Genomic DNA, 17,273 nt, shown 5'->3' with positions numbered 1-17,273 from the left:
GAACCAACCCAAATGCCCATCAATGATAGACTGGATAAAGAAAATGTGGTACATCTACACCGTGGAATACTATATAGCCATAAAAAGCAATGAGATCATGTTCTTTGCAGGGACATAGATAAAGCTGGAAGCCATCATCCTCAGCAAACTAACACAGGAACAGAAAACCAAACGCCTCTATGTTCTCACTCATAAGTGGGAGATGAACAATGAGAACACATGGACACAGGGAGGGGAACATCACACACTGGGGCCTGTTGATGGCATAGGGGGAGGGAGAGCATCAGGACTAATAGCTAATGCATGCTGGGCTTAATACCTACATAAAGGGTTGATAGGTGCAGCAAACCACCATGGCACACGTTTACCTATGTAACAAACCTGCATGTTCTGCACATGTATCCTGGAACCTAAAATAAATTAAAAAAAAAAAAATGGCCTTGGGTGTGACCAGGGCATGGAAGATTCTAAAAGCCATTAGATGATTCTAAGGTGCATCCAAGATCACAAATCACTGCATTAATACTTGGTTGCAGTTTTCTTAAATAGTTTTTTAAAAAAATAGAGACTGGGTCTTGCTTTGTCACTCAGGTTAGAATGCAGTAGCACACTCATGTTCACTGCAGCCTTGATCTCCTGGGCTCAAGGAATCTTGCCACCTCAGCCTCCAGAGTAGCTGAGACTACAGGTGTGTGGCACTACGCCTGGCTAGTTTTATTTTTAAAGTCTCAAGCCATTCAGAAGCTGACTTTAATGTTCCCTTACGTGGAAACAGAAGGATATTCAGCACAATCATGGTAGATGATTGATTTTGCTCTAGAATTTGATGCCGTTTCTTTGAGTCTTATTACATTTGGGACCTGAAAGCTGGTAGCTTGTTGGGATTATAGGCGTGAGTCACAGAGCCTGACCCCACTTGCTCTTGCACAATAGTTTAATGCTGCCAAAGTGAGAAATTTTTAGGAGCTTGATAAGGCTGGAGGCTTATCTTTCTCTTTCCTAGTCTGTAAATAAACAGAGCAAGGTGAAGCCAGCATCATAATGTGACATTTCAAGCTTTTCATAGTCACTTAGGTAACAATCTATTAAAATTGTATATTTATTGTTAAAACATCTTTTTTAGCTCCACATGTTTGTTTTGTTAAAATTATTATGCCTTGCTTTCAAAGAAACAAAATGCCTAACCTCCGTGTTTTGGTTAAATAAGCTTAAATAGTTGTTGTTTTGGGTGATATTTGGTTGACAATGTTTGTTGTTTCTCTTAGTACAATGTGACAAAAAGGAATCCACTTCAATACTCATGACTAATTCTTAAATTAGATATGGTTCTGTCTAATGACTTCACAAATACTAGCTTTCCTTAGTTTGGATTTTAAAAATTATTATGGTAAAAAAACACATTACATAAAATCCACCATAACATAAAATCGACCGCTTTATTATAGATTTTTTTATTTTTAGTTTTTATTTTTTGAGACAGAGTCTCACTCTATTACCCAGGCTGGAGTGCAGTGGAGCAGTCTCGGTTCACTGCAGCTTCAACCTCCTGGACTCAAGCAACCCTCTCACCTCAGCCTCCTGAGTAGCTGGGACCACCATGCCTGGCATTCATTCATTCATTCATTCATTCATTCATTCATTCATTCATTCATTTAATTAATTAATTTATTTATATTTTTGGTAGAGACAGGGTTTCACCATGTTGCCCGGATTGGTTAACCATTTTAAAGTGTACAACTTAGGCATGTTTAAATACATTCTCAATGTTTTGCAACCATCACCACTATCTAGTTTCGGAACTTTTTCATCACTCCTGTACCCAGTTAAGCAGTCATTCTCCATTCTCTCTCTCTCCATAGGATTCCATTTATATAAAATTCCCATAATAGGCAAATCCACAGACGCCGAAAGCAGATTAGTGGTTGCCAGCAGGGTGGGGATGGAGAGAAATGGGGAATGGCTGTTAATGGAAATGGGATTTTTCTTTTTCTTTTTTTTTTTTTTTTTTTTTTGAGAGAGTCTCATGCTGTCACCCAGGCTAGAGTGCAGTGGCACCATCTCAGCTGACTGCAACCTACACCTCCTGGGCTCAAGCGATCCTCCCACCTCAGCCTCCCAAGTAGCCGGGACTACAGGCGTGCACCAGCAAGTCTAGATATTTTTTGCATTTTTAGTACAGGCGGGATTTCATCATATTGGCCAGGCTGGTCTCAAACTCCTTACCTCAGGTGATCCTCCCACTTCAGCCTCCCAAAGTGCTGGGATTAAAGGCGTGCGCCACCACCTGGCCAAGGGATGGAGTTTTTTCAATGGTAATAAAAATGTTCCGGCCAGGCATGGTGGCTCATGCCTGAAATCCCAGCACTTTGGGAAGCCGAGGTGGGCGGATCACCTGAGGTCGGGAGTTCGAGACCAGCCTGACCAACATCGAGAAACTCTGTCTCTACCCAAAATACGAAATTAGCCGGGCATGGTGAAACATGCCTGTAATCCCAGCTACTCGGGAGGCTGAGGCAGGAGAATCACTTGAACCCGGGAGGCGGAGGTTGTGGTGAGCCAAGATCACACCACTGCACTCCAGCCCTGGCAACAAGAGCAAAACTCCGTCTCAAAAATATAAAAATTAAAATTAAATAAAATGTTCTAAAAACTGGTTATAATAATGGATGCACCAACCTGTGAATATGGTAAAAACCACTCATTTTTGCACCTTAAGTGGGTAGATTGTATGGTGGGATGTGAATTATATCTCAGTATATCTGCTTTTTAACAAAACCAACGAAACACCTTATGTCTAACTTGTTGAGCTCCAAATAAGACTTGGAGTTGTGATCTTTATTGTTTTGCTAAAGTGTTTGACTCTGGGGAGTGTGACAAAATGGGCACGTCACCTCAGGCAGCTCTTGAAGGGAAAACAAAGTTTCTCCTCCCTACTTCTTAGGCAGACTTAATTGACTGCTGTATTTTATTTTTCTTACTCCCAGAATGTTTTAAGAGTAGGCATTTTCCTCTGAGTATAGCTCTAGGGTGATCCATGAGTTTTTATATGGAGTGTTTTTATTAGCATTATTTCTCAAATATCTTATAAATGTATTTTTGTTCTAGAGTAGTTCGATAGAAAGGCTTGACATTCTCAAATGTCTTTCTGCATCTACTTTTTATTTTATTTTGTTTTATTTGTTGCCAACTACCAACTACAAAAGACATCCAATTCATCTACTTTTATTTCTTGTGTTCTTGCATTATGACCAGGAATATGACTGTAAAATTTCCAGTTTGTTATATACAATGGGCTTTCCGTTTTACTTGATCTCATTGTGTCAAGAATACTTAAGGTAAGAGCTACCCTCTTAATAGATTTTAAAGTGTACAACACAATACTGTTATTTATAACTACATTGTTATACAGCGGATCTCTCGAACTTTTTCCTCTTGCATGACTGAAATTTTATATCCACTGACTAGCAACTCCCCATTCCCTCCTCCCTCCAGCCTCTGGCAACTACCATCTTATTCTCTTTCTATGAGTTTGACATCATATAAGTAGAATCATGTATTTGTCCTTCTGTGATTCGCTTATTTCTCTTGGCATCATGTTCTCCAGGTTCATCCATGTTGTCACATGACAGGATTTCTTTATTTTAAAGGCAGAATAATATTCCATTGTGTGTATTATTTATTTATTTAGAGACAGAATCTTGCTCTGTCACCCAGGCTGGAGTGCAGTGGCGTGATCTCGGCACACTGCAACCTCTGCCTCCCAGGCTCTGGTGATCCTCCTGCCTCAGCCTCCCAAGTAGTTGGGACTACAGGTGTGCACCACCACACCTGGTTAATTTTTTGTGTTTTTAGTAGAGACAGGGTTTCACCATTTTGGCCAGGCTGGTCTCGAACTCCTGGCCTCAAGTGATCCACCCACCTTGGCCTCCCAAAGTGCTGTGATTACAGGCATGAACCACTACTCTGGCCTCCTTGTATGTATATACCACATTTTGTTTACCCATTCATCAGTGGACATCATTATATCTTTTTCCATTTAATTGAAAGGAAGTCTACTCTTTTCAAAGGATACAGTTCAGAACATTTAGTCATTATATTCTCCTCCTCTGAAACATCCTTACTTTCTTTTCTCTATTTAGTCCAACAAAGACTGAAACAAGTGGGTGAAAGTCTACCACCACTGTTGTATTTTTATTAATTTGTCTTAGTTATTCCCTCCAATTTTACATATGGAACAGGATGCTAAAATGGGACTCTCGTTTTGGCTTCAGCTGAGACTCCAAAGTGGAGTGAGATCAGTGCAACAGATGCCAAGAACTCTACCTCCTAAATTGGGGAGCTAGAATGCCTATGTAGGACATGCTGACAGGCTGTAAAAATGACTAATCCCACAATGCGGAGTAAATGAGATAAAGTACAAAGACAATTTACAGGAGAGTTATATGGTAAAAATTTTCTGCCATTGTTAAAAGCTGTACTTTTGAAGAATAATAATATGGAAAAAAGATCGTAAATACTATTAATGGGAAAAAAGCACAGGACACAAAACTATATGCTTAATCCTAATTGTATGAAATACACGTACAGAAAAAAGACAGGAAACAACCTAATTGGGACTTCAGGTACTTTTTCTTTTCTTCTTGACATTTGTCTGAATTTTAGAAATTTTCTACAATAAATATGTGTTGGTTTCTTTTTAAAATCTTTTTTTTTTTTTTAGATGGAGTCTCACTGTGTTACCCAGGCCGGAGTGCAGTGGTGCGATCTCAGCTCACTGCAACCTCCGCGTCTGGGTTCAAGTGATTCTCCTGCCTCAGCCTCCCAAGTAGCTGGGATTACAGGCATATGCCACTGCTTCTGGCTAATTTTTGTATTTTTAGTAGAGACAGGGTTTCATCATGTTGGCTAGGCTGGTCTCAAATTCCTGACCTCAAGTGATCTGCCTGCCTCAGCCTCCCAAAGTGTTGGGATTACAGGCGTGAGCCACTGTGCCTGGTCATTTTTAATCATGTTTGAGATTAGAAAAATATACTTTTAAAAAGATAATTCAAATATCCAAATAATCACCTTTTTTTTCTTTTGCTACCTTTGCTCTACAGCTTATAACCAATATATGAATGAAAAACAATTGATTTGGGATCAGTCTTCCTCTCACACAAGGTCCCAGAGGCAGGTTGGTGGACCGGCAACCTGGCGTCATTAGCAGCAGGTTTAACAGCAGCTTCTGTTGCTTGTTTTCCCAGTAAATGGCCAGAATATTCCAAAAGGATATCTCAAGTTTGCCTACTTTGTTCTCGTATACGTATTTGCAGCTGGTGCTGGGACCAATGCAGTAGTTGTAGTTTTATGTTTAATTACGGCTGAGAAATTCAGTTGCCATAGATACGGAGGGTTAGGATGATGTTACGGTTGCCATTTGCCTCACAAGCTGGTTAAAATTGACCTTTAAAAATCTAAGCTTAATTATCTTTACTGCCAAAGTAGGCCCCCTGGGGCTGTACCTTATGAAGTCATATTTTGACAATCATTTCCTTCTTTTCTCATCATTAAACCTTATTTTCTGGATCTGCCATGAAATGCACACGGGGCCTCTCTACATTGCACATTCTCCAAATTCACACAAGATCGAAAACTGTATTTGCATTCTGCCTTTTCCCTGGAGAAGGAGCTGAAGGAGGTCCCAGGAAGACTTACTGGCTTATTTCCAATGGGCTCATCTGTCAGTGGCAAAAAAGTGGGGATAGGAGGTTGGGGGTGGAGTGAAGATTTTGATGATCCTAGGTGCACCTCATTTCTTCCTCAACACAGTACTATCTTGTATACGTGCTCTGGAAAATAGGTTCTATAATGAAGTTTGCTGTGGTTCGAAAAGTTAAGCATCCTCAGAAGTCAGGCGATGCACCAGCGATGCTCCCACACTGCATGCCTGTGTGCACAGCTGCAGCGCCCCTGACTCCACTAGTAGCTTCCCCTGGTCCACAGCAGTTGAATGCATGTCTTCATTCATTCTTTGAACAAACGTCCTAGAAACTGAGTATACAGCAATGAACAAGAGAGACAAGGACATTAGCTTTATAGATCTACTTTGAATGGGGGAGGCTGAACTAATACTCTCAGAAGCAACTCTACAATCCCCCTGGTAGGTGCTATGAGGGAAGAACCCAGGGTGCCATAAGAACCTCTTTCTTTTCCTTCCTTCCTCCTTCCTTCCTTCCTCCTTCCTTCCTTCTTCCTTCCTTCCTCCTTCCTTCCTTCCTTCCTCCTTCCTTCCTTCCTCCTTCCTTCCTTCCTCCTTCCTTCCTTCCTTCCTTCCTCCTTCCTTCCTTCCTCCTTCCTTCCTTCCTCCCTTCCTTCTTCCCTTCCCCTTCCTTCCTCCTTCCTTCCTTCCTCCCTTCCTTCCTCCCTTCCCCTTCCTTCCTCCTTCCTTCCTCCCTTCCTTCCTCCCTTCCCCTTCCTTCCTCCTTCCTTCCTTCCTCCCTTCCTTCCTCCCTTCCCCTTCCTTCCTCCTTCCTTCCTTCCTTCCTTTCTTCCTTCCTTCCTTCCTCCCTCCCTTCCCCTTCCTTCCTCCTTCCTTCCTTCCTTCCTTCCTTCCTTCCTTCCTTCCTTCCTTCCTTCCTCCCTCCCTCCCTCCCTCTCTCTCTTTCTTTTTTTATTTGAGACAGAGTCTTGCTCTGTCACCCAGGCTCGAGTGCAGTGGTGCAATCTTGGTGACCTCTGCCTTCCAGGACGGGATTTCACCCTGTTGGCCAGGCTGGTCTTGAATTCCTGACCTCAGGTGATCTGCCCGCCTCAGCCTCCCAAGGTGCTGGGATTACAGGTGTGAGCCACCGCGCCTGGCCAAGAACTTATTTCTGATCTATGGCATGGGTTATGGGTTTCAGGCAGCCTCTCTCAGGAAGTGACATTTCAGTTAAGACCTGAACAATGGCACTCCAGATTTTCTGTATAGATGATTCAGGACAGTATTCAGAGCAGATGAAAAGGGTTGAAGCTGTATGTCTTTGAGAAAACAATAATTACTGTCAGGAAAGGAAGGTGATGGATAAGGTCCCCTCAGACACACCTTTATCACAGTACAGGGCATGACAAATAAGGTATTCAAAGAGCAAGCGCAAATGCCCTGAGGTCAGTCTCCTAGTGGGATATTTGGATAAAAGATCTAAACACAAATTTTTATCACTGTAAACCAGTGATTCTTCTTGGTCTCAGGACCCCTTTACTCTATACAAATTATTGAGAATTCCAAAGAGGTTTTATTTATACAGATTATATCTACCAAAAATAAATTACCGATTAGAAATTAAAACTGAGGCCAGGTGTGGGGGCTCACAACTGTAGTTCCAACACTTTGGGAGGAGAAGGCGTAGGCAGGAGGATTGCTTGAGCCCAGTGGTGGAGGCTGCAATGACCTATGATTGTACCACTGTGTGGTAGCTTGCTGGGGACAGAATGAGACCCTGTGTCTTAAAAAATAAAAATAAAAAAAAGGCTGGGCAAAGTGGCTCATACCTGTAATCCCAGGACTTTTGGAGATAGATCACTGAAGTTTGAGACTAGCCTGGGCAACATAGTGAGACCCCATCTCTCCAACATATACAAAAAAAAAAAAAAAAAAAAAATAGCTGGGTGTGGAGTTGTGGAGCTGTAGCCCCAGTTACTTGGAAAGCTGAGTTGAAAAGATCGCTTGAGCCTGGGAGGCGGAGGCTGCTGTGAGCCACTGCACTCCAGCCTGGGCTACAGCGTAAGACTCTATCTCAAGCAAAAAATAAACTGAGAAAGCTTAAAAACCTTTATTAATTCTTCTAAAAATAATAAACCAATTACATATTAACACAACTTTTTTTGTGACAAATATACTTTGGGCAAATAAATTTTGGGCAAAGTGTAGCATTATTTTACATTTTTATCAATATTCTAAGTATCTGGCTTAATAGAAGACAGCTGAATTCTTATATGGCCTCTACATTTAACCTCTTGTAATATGTTATTATTTAGTTTAAGTATACTGTTACAGTCTGAATTATGTCCCCCACTACCTCAGAATGTGAGTGTATTTGGACACTGGGTCTTTACAGGTACAATTAAGTTGAAAATGAAAATATTAGGGTGGACCCTAATCCGCTATGACTGGTGTCTTTATCAGTGGAGGAAGTTTGGACCCCGGCACAGAGCGAAGACCACATAGAGACACCAGAAGCGTGCAGACATCAGACGCCAACGAAGGAGGTTTCAGGAGAAACCAGCCCTGGGGATACCCTGAGCTTGGACTTTCAGCCTCTAGAATTGTGAGAAAATAAATTTCTGCTCTTTAAGCTACCTGGTCTGTGGTACTTGGTGAGGGCAGCCCTATCAGGCTAATGTATATATGAAGAAAGTTTGGCCTCATACAGATAGGTGTAGTTGGAAAAGTTCAGATAGTTTAAAGGCCTTTTTAGATCATTGTACGTAGCCTTCTTTGAGTATACCCAAACCTTTTTTTTTTTTTTTTCCCAAGACGGAGTCTTGCTCTATCTCCCAGACTAGAGTGCAGTGGCCCAATTTCAGCTCCCCGCAACCTCCACCTCCTGGGTTCAACCAATTCTCCTGCCTCAGCCTCCTGAGTAGCTGGGATTACAAGTGTGCACCACCATGCCCAGCTAATTTTTTGTATTTTTAGCAGAGGTGGGGTTTCACCATGTTGGCCAGGCTGGTCTTGAACGCCTGACCTCAGGTGATCCACCCACCTCAGCTTCCCAAAGTGCTGGGATTACAGGTATGAGCCACCACGCCCTGCCTGACCATACCCGAACTCGACAATTGATGCTTTATCTTATAGGTTAGCTGCATGCGGACTCTGAAGCCACATCAATGACTTTTTCATATTCTCTTATATTAAAATCCATTATTTTGCTTTGCTTTCTTCTTTTGTCTTTTGAGACGAAGTCTTGCTTTGTTGCCCAGGCTGGAGGGCAGTGGCGTAATCTCGGCTCACTGCAACCTCCGCCTCCCAGGCTCAAGCTACTCTCCTGCCTCAGCCTCCTGTGTAGCTGGGATTACAGGCCTGCACCACCATGCCTGGCTAATTTTTGTATTTTTAGTAGAGACAGGATTTTGCCATGTTGGCCAGGTTAGTCTCGAACTCCTGACCTCAGGTGATCCAACCGCCTCTGCCTCCCAACGTGCTGGGATTGCAGGCGTGAGCCGCTGCGCCCAGCCTGCACTTGCTCTTTTGATGGATCTTTACTCACGCATGGCTTCATCAAATTGTGTTTTGGTCATTTGGAAAATATCAGTTCGTGGAGTGATGCAGATTTTCCAAATGTTACACAAAATTTAAAAATCACATTTGGTAATGTCACCACCAATCTCATCAGAAAAGTATGTAAAGTACTGGAAAGTGTCCACACTTACAGTGGTGGATACAAGTTTCCCAAATGCTAATTTTCATTTGAAAGTTCAACTTTTATCGTGCCAACAAATATTTCAGTTGTTCTCCTTGAAGCGACGGCTCACTCCTTTTATTTTCAAGAAAATGTCGACCAAATACCCAAGTCTGAGTGAGCACAGTTTGTCAGTCATTCTTTTAAGTAAAAACGAAGTTCCATCACCAAGGGGGCTGGGAGGCCGGCAGCTCAGGCACAGAGGATGTTGCCTGGAGGTAATCACTGTCCTCCAGTTTGCAGAAGGGCTTCCCATTTCATCACACAGAATATTAAAAAATCATGTACTCCAAAGTCAAGATGTCATAGAATTAATAATCTTAATGGTTTCATCACAGACACTTTTAAGTGAAACTGGCTTTTCCTCTCCATGAGGTGTACTGTGGTAAAAAAACAGGCCACATTCAGCTTTGGATTCCTGTCCTGTCTGTTTTACTTTCAAAATAGACTTTAAATCCGACCACTTCTCACTAAAACCCACTTTTACCCCTGGCTTGAGCCTCCACCATCTCCTCGGATTGCTGCAGAGGCTTTCTGACTGAGGTCCCCACCCCACCACTTAGCCCATTCCAAGCTATTCTCTACCCAGCAACCTCCTCCCCTGAACACCCTCTCCAAAACAGTATACACACACCATCCCTAATCTGGCTTTATTTTTCTTCCCAGTACTTTAGAAGGTGAGCTCCCTTAGGAAGGACTTTGTTTAGTGCATCTGTCTAGAGCCATGTCCGGCACCTAGTAGTTGCTCAATAAACATTTGTTGGGTGAATGAAAAAGAGTGCCAGTTCCCAGCGACACCTCCCCTAACTGAATGTGAAAAAGACTCCCCTCCTATTGCTCTTCCTCTCTCCCTCCATCCTTGTGCTTTTGGGCCAGGTCTTGTGTTTGACCTTGGGAATATAAAGGCAAATAAAACACACAGCCCCTCTGTTCGGGAACCTCCTGTTCCAGTGCAGAGGACAGAACCAATTTTGTCCACTGAGCCACAAGTTATTCTGATGTGATTCAGTGGATAAAAGCCCAGGACTTGGGGTGGCAGAGACCTGGCTTCAAAGCCCAGATCTTAACCTTTCTGAGCCTCAGTTTCCTCATCTGTAAAATGGCAATAATAGTTCTTTGTGAAAATTAAACAAGATAATAATATAATTAGGTGTTTTGCATATTAATTATTAACGGTAGCTGTTTTTAAGTGGTAAAGGTGGAATTTATGTCTTGAGGACTAGATTTTTTTTTTTTTTTTTTTTTTTTTTTTGAGACAGGATCTCGCTCTGTCACCCAGGCTGGAGTGCAGTGGTGCAATGTCAGCTCACTGCAACCTCCACCTCCTGGGCTCAAGTGTTTTTCGTGCCTCAGCCTCCAGAGTAGCTGGGACTTCAGACATGTGCCACAATGTCCCGCTAATTTTTGTATTTTCTCTAGAGACTGGGTTTCACCATGTTGGCCAGGCTAGTCTCAAACTCCTGACCTCAAGTGGTCTGCCTGCTTTGGCCTCCCTAAGTACTGGGATTACAGCGTGAGCCACCAGGCCTGACTGAGGACTGGATTTTTAAAAAACACACCCAGAGAATTCACTAGAGAGGAGGGTACGGGGGTGGAGACAGGGTAGGAGAGCTTCCGGGAGCAAGGCACGTGGGACCGTGTCTGGGGTCTTGCTGACATGGTGAAATGCGGTGTGGTGAGTGGTTGAGGTCTGGAGGGACTGGGATGGCGCTAGACGGGTTGGCAGGAGCTGGTGACCAGGCCTAGGGGGCTTCTTGCTGGCAGGCAGGGAGGTGAGACCCAGGCAAAGCTGCCTGGAGCCAGACGTCTGGCAGCGAGGTGGAGGGTGGATTGGAGGAGGCAGGGAGACCAGTGAGGGGCAGGACCCACAGGATGCCATGAGGGTGAAGGCAGGGGCGGGGTGGCAGACAGGGAGGCTGGGGAAGAAAACTGCAATGGAAAGAAACTCAAGCACCGTGCTGAGAACTGGGACACTCTTCCTGCCTTTCCCCCACCTCTTGCACCTGTAAGTTGAGGTACACAGAGGTAAGCTCCAAGCCCCCCAGTGGATGCCTGAAACCACAAATAGTACCAAAGTCCATATAGATGACTTCTTTTTCCATATATATATAGCTTTGATAAAGTTAAATTTATAAATTAGACACAGTAAGAGATTAACAACAATAATAAAATAGAACAATTATCTGGGCACAGTGGCTCACACCTGTAATCCCAGTACTTTGGGAAGCCAACGCGGGTAGATCACTTGAGGTCAGGAGTTCGAGACCAGCCTGGCCAACATGGTGAAACCCCATGTCTACTAAAAATACAAAAATTAACCAGGCACGTGCACATGCCTGTAATCCCAGCTACTCAGGAGGCTGAGGCAGGAAAATCGCTTGCAGTGAGCTGGGATCGTGCCACTGCACTCTAGCCTGGGTGACACAGTGAGATTCTGTCTCAAAAAATAAATAGAGAAATTATAACAATATACTGTAATAAAAGTTATGTGGATGTGGACTGTCTCTCTCTCAAAATATCTCATTGTCCTGGACTTACCCTTTTTCTTGTGATGAAGAAGGGGTGGAGCAGGGTGGTGCGAGATTTCGTTGCTACTCAAAAGGATGCACCATTCAAACTTACAAATTGTTTATTTCTGGAATTTTTCATTTAATAGTTTTGGACCATTGTTGACTGTGGGTAACTGAAACCATGGATGAGGTGCAGTGGGGGGTGGCTACTGTATTTGTTGCCTGGAATTTCCTGTCCCTCCTGTCTATCTCAGTAAGATGATACGGGTAATCCAGGATGTCTATTTCTGCAATGAGGCAGAATATTTTAACAGCCAGTCTGACAGATGGGTGCCCGATCTCTTAACGCTGCTTTATTTTACAGCGAGGGACACATGGAGCCCTTCGTTAGTTAGTTGGTTTAGATGCATCACACTTGGTTCTTAAAAAAGACCTCCTTCTAACTTTTATACAATAAGCACTTATTGGCTGATAAGTGTTAAAGATATCATATATTGTTTGAAACACAATACTCTTTGTTACGAATTATTTATAATAGAATGTTCTTAAAATGAACTGTGCTCCTCTGAGCTCCACAGAAAGGCCAGAAGCACTGTAGCCTGCCTTCCGCAAATGTTCCTTATTGTATAAAAGTAACACATGCTTATGAAAGAAAAAGCACAAAATTAAATGGAGTCAAAAGTAAAAGATCGCTATCTCCTCCCCACCATCCCTGCATTCTTAACCCACCCTTCAGAGGGGAGGCTGTAGCCTGACAGACATTTTCTATGTATATCTTTTTATAATGTAGTTTTTAAAAAACCAGAAATGAGCTCACATTCTATTTCCTGTTTTGTAGCTTGCTTCTTCTCTTCAACAATAGATCGCCTTTTGGAGGTCCAGGCATTGAATCGCACCCCATTCTATGTTTTGGCGGAAGAGTCCTCTCTATGCGGAGTTTTTTCTTACAGGGAAGGGTGGCCTTGAGCCCAGCCATCGTTAGTAGAACAAGCAGACTTCAGAGACACCAACTTAATTTGCAAGGGGATCCTTGGAAAAACGGCAGTTTTTGTCCTTTGTAGCACATCAGCCTGTGACTGGATATGTGCCTGGAACTCATGGAAACTCCAAGGGTCCCCGGGCACCAAGGAGGTCCCAGGAGGAACTGGGCAATGGCTAGCCCCAGAGAGCAGAAACGGGGTTTGTGGCTAGATCAGATTCTTACTGTAGGGGATCCTCAGAGCCCAAATAGAATACATTTAGACATATTTTCCATTTCCTCCAGGGCTTTCATCATTGACCTTGAGAAATAGAATGGCAAGTTGGTTTATGGCAAGGAAAAGTTCCTCCCAGGAAAACTCACTGTAGCATTCACTCAGTAGGCTCTAGCAAAGATGTTTCTTTGGTGTAATAGGTTAGCTTATGGAACACAAAGAAAATACTTGTTGACAATAAGAGTCAAGGTCTGTAGAATATTTGATGAGATTTATTCTGAGGCAAATATGAGTGACCCTGAGAACATGCGCCCAAGGTGGTCAGGCTTGGTTTTATACATTTTAGCGAGATATAAGACATCAATTAATACATGTATGATGTATATTTGTTTGGTCCAGAAAGGCAGGACAACTGGAAGCAGGGGAGTTTCCAGGTCACATGTGGATTCAAAGATTTTCTAATTGGCAGTCAGTCGAAAGACTTACTATCTAAGACCAGGCACGGTGGCTCACGCCTGTAATCCCAGCATTTTGGGAGGCTGACATGGGTGGACCACTTGAGGCCAGGATTTCAAGGTCAACCTGGTCAACATGGTGAAACCCCATCTTTACTAAAAGTACAAAAATTAGCTGGGCATGGTGGTGCATGCCATGCCTGTAATCCCAGCTACTCAGGAGGCTGAGGCAGGAGAATCATTTGAACCTAGGAGGTGGAGGTTGCAGTGAGATGAGATCTCACCACTGCACTCCAGCCTGGGTGACAGAGCAAGACTAAGTCTAAAAAAAAAAAAAAAGTTACTATCTACAGAACTGGAATCAATAAGAAAGGAATGTCTGGGTTACAGTAAGGGATTGTAGAGATCAAAGTTTTATAATGTTATGCAGATAAAGCCTCCAGGTAGTAGGCTTCAGAGAGAATAGACTGTGTTTCTTATCAGACTTGAAGAGTCTGTTCTGTCACCCTTAAGGTCTGTGTTGATGTTAATGTTGATCAGCTGGACCTGAATTCCAGAAAGGAGGAGGGTATAATGAGGCCTGTCTGCCTGTCTGGCCCCCACTTCCCATCATGGCCTGAGGTAGTTTTTCAGGTTAACTTTGGAATGCCCTTAGCTGAGAGGAGGGGTCCATTCAGATGATTGGGGGGGCTTAGAATTTTATTTTTGGTTTACATTCTCTCCCTTCTGGCAAAAATTTGCCAGAGGCAACATCAATGGTCACTAAACTTTTATTTTGTCCCACAGTGTAGCCAGGGTGGCATGGCTGCCTGCCCCAGGTCCATCTAGTCCGTTGGTGGGACCCCTATGGCCAAGGGACTTCAAGTCAAAAGACTTACAGCCAATTTAAATGTTCTAGGCCAGTCAAGAATGGACACAGACCAGCATTCATTAACCCTCACATTTTTTAGAGTAACATAAAAGCCAACAAACAAAATGCCAAAGGCAGGGTTATAAAATTCACTTATCTTTAAATTCTATGCATTGAGTTACTATAATCTTTGTTTCAGTTACAGACTTATCTTTAACTTCTATGCATTGAGATACTGTAATCTTGGTTTTAGTTATACAAAACTTAGCTATACAAAACTTAAGCACTGTTATACAAAAACTTAGCTATACAAAACTTAAGCACTGTTAAAACCTTTTAAGCTAAGGAATTTAGGGACTTCTGTTGTGCCACTATGCTTTTTTGTGACCTTTTAGTAATTTGTCCTAAGGTGACTGATTTAAAACTTTTTTTTAAATATATATCTATCTCCATAAACTCATAACTAGGTGTGCTATACCCAGGAGGTGTTGTCATGAAGTATCTTTATATCCTTTTAGTAATAATTTTCTTTTAATTCTATGGGAAGCAGGAAATTGTTATGTTTGGGATGAATGAAAAGGTGCCATGAATCTAGTAACCCAGGAGGCAGAGTTCCTTATTTTGCCTGCTGTTTAGACATCTGTGTACCTATCCTTGATTTGGAGGGTCTGAACTAACTCTATCCCTCAAAACCAGCCCTTACAATCTCATGCTTTTGGAGGACCAGGCACTGAATTAGACCCCATTCTCTGTTTTGATGGAACACCTCTTCCACGATAGTCCCTGCGACTAGAGGTGGGGTGCTGGTAGAGTTTTAGCAGCAGGGCATTTGCAGTGAGAAACAAATGGGCCCCAGGGGGATTCCAAATAAGGGAGATTCGCAGGCTTTGTCCGATCATCTCAGAAAACCATGATTGTGGTTTTCCGGGAAGAAGTACAACTATGAGAGATAAATAACATTAATAATTTGACAGTCCACTTTGGGAGGCCAAGGTGGGTAGATCATGAGGTCAGGAGATCGAGACCATTCTGGCTAACATGGTGAAACCCCATCTCTACTAAAAATACAAAAAATTAGCTGGGCGTGGTGGTGGGCATCTATAGTCCCAGCTACTTGGGAGGCTGAGTCAGGAGAATGGCGTAAATCCCGGAGGGGGAGCTTGCAGTGAGCCAAGATCGTGCCACTGCACTCCAGCCTGGGCAACAGAGCGACACTCCATCTCAAAAAATAAAATAAAATAAATAAATAAATAAATAAATAAATAAATTGACAATCAAAAGAGAATTCATTTGTCAGATGGGAGAAAAAAGGAACCTATTTCATTGGGTGCCAACTAAAAACATTTAGAAAATTATATCCTGATACTCTAGAGGATTACTGTAGCCAAGAAATAATTCATGATTCAATCTTCACTCAAAAATAAATGTCAGTGCTGGAATCTAGTAACAGGCATTATAATTTTTCTTTGAAACAATTTATCTTTCTCTAGCCGTCCTTTTCTACTAAAGAGAAACTATAGTAAGACTAATTTGTGTGCAAAATAAGTTTTTTCTTTTTTTTTTTGAGACAGAGTCTTGCTCTGTTGCCCAGGCTGGAGTGCAGTGGCATGATCTCGGCTCACTGCAAGCTCTGCCTCCCGGGTTCACGCCATTCTCCTGCCTCAGCCTCCCGACTAGCTGGGACTACAGGCGCCCGCCACCGCGCCAGGCTAATATTTTTTTGTATTTTTAGTACAGATGGGGTTTCACCATGTTAGCCAGGATGGTCTTGATCTCCTGACCACGTGATCCACCTGCCTCAGCCTCCCAAAGTGCTGGGATTACAGGCATGAGCCACCCGCGCCCGGCTGCAAAATAAGTTTGAGGCTTATTATACTTGGTCTGATTATTTACATAAAACGCAGCAATGATTGATTGGCCAGATAGGCTCTTTTTAGATTGGCTTTGCTGGAACTTTAACTAAAAATATGTTATTCTAGGCAAAGCATTGGTAGAATAACCAATGTCTCCAATTGTTTTGTTTTAAAAGAAAAAAGACTCTTACTAAACTTAAGCAAATAACGATGTTGATATAAAATCAGAGTGCTCATGAACAGTTTCCAAATTTTGGAGAACTCAGGTAGAGAAAAAGGTAAATTTGCTCACAAAAATATTTTTTACCCAGTTGCTCTAAACTATAAATAACTCAGAAGAAAAAGATTTCCTCGACTTGTCTTTAACCAGAGCAGCAGGCTTCCAAACAAGATGTTGTTTGTTCACCTTGGAACTGCCATTCACAAGTGAAGCAGCTCTTGTCAGATGACAGCCATTTATCAGGCACTGTCAAATCTACCAGCTGCTTACACGGTTAGATCAGTCCTGGGGGAAAAGAGGCTCCCTGCTCATGAATACCTCCACTTTGCATCCCCAGGAAGCAAGATCCTATATAAACCATTTTTTATCATGGAATTATTTTGGGCACCGTTATTTCCATTGGCATAGGGGAAGTTTTGGTTAACATCCCACAGCAAGGCAGTAAATGTCCCTCAAGTGGAAATTCTCTACTCCAGAGTCTCAGTAGTTGTCATTGGGAGGTGCTCACAGCTTTTGCCATAAGCCCCAGTGAACACTCCACAAAGAGCTATCAGTGGAGGATTTGTCCCAACCAGTACTCCAGCTTTTACCCAATATTCTGTGGGCTCAGGCAATCTTACTAGTTCCCATTTAGAGTGTCCAGTGAACATTTCTTAAAGGGCAGTGATATGGTTTGGCTGTGTCCCCACCCAAATCTCATCTTGAATTTAGTCCCCATAATTCCTACATGTTGCAGGAGGGACACTGTGGGAGGTAACTGAATCACAGGGGTG

General features: G+C 42.7%; 1 protein-coding gene across 2 annotated transcripts in view; it reads right to left on the bottom strand.

The window, feature by feature from the left end:
• Positions 1–1,623: 1,623 nt before the first annotated feature.
• The window catches only part of CFAP263 (cilia and flagella associated protein 263), an 81,336-nt gene continuing 65,686 nt past the window's right edge, over positions 1,624–17,273 (bottom strand). For both annotated transcript variants that reach the window (XM_007993514.3, XM_073015421.1), the window contains one exon: positions 1,624–6,030. In XM_007993514.3, coding sequence (XP_007991705.1) covers positions 6,004–6,030 — 27 coding nt within the window. In that variant the 3' untranslated portion in view covers positions 1,624–6,003. The remainder of the gene's footprint in view (positions 6,031–17,273) is intronic.

Source organism: Chlorocebus sabaeus, chromosome 5 (genome assembly GCF_047675955.1).
Source record: "Chlorocebus sabaeus isolate Y175 chromosome 5, mChlSab1.0.hap1, whole genome shotgun sequence".
Lineage (NCBI taxonomy): Eukaryota > Metazoa > Chordata > Mammalia > Primates > Cercopithecidae > Chlorocebus > Chlorocebus sabaeus.
This window is presented reverse-complemented; position numbering and strand designations above follow the sequence as displayed.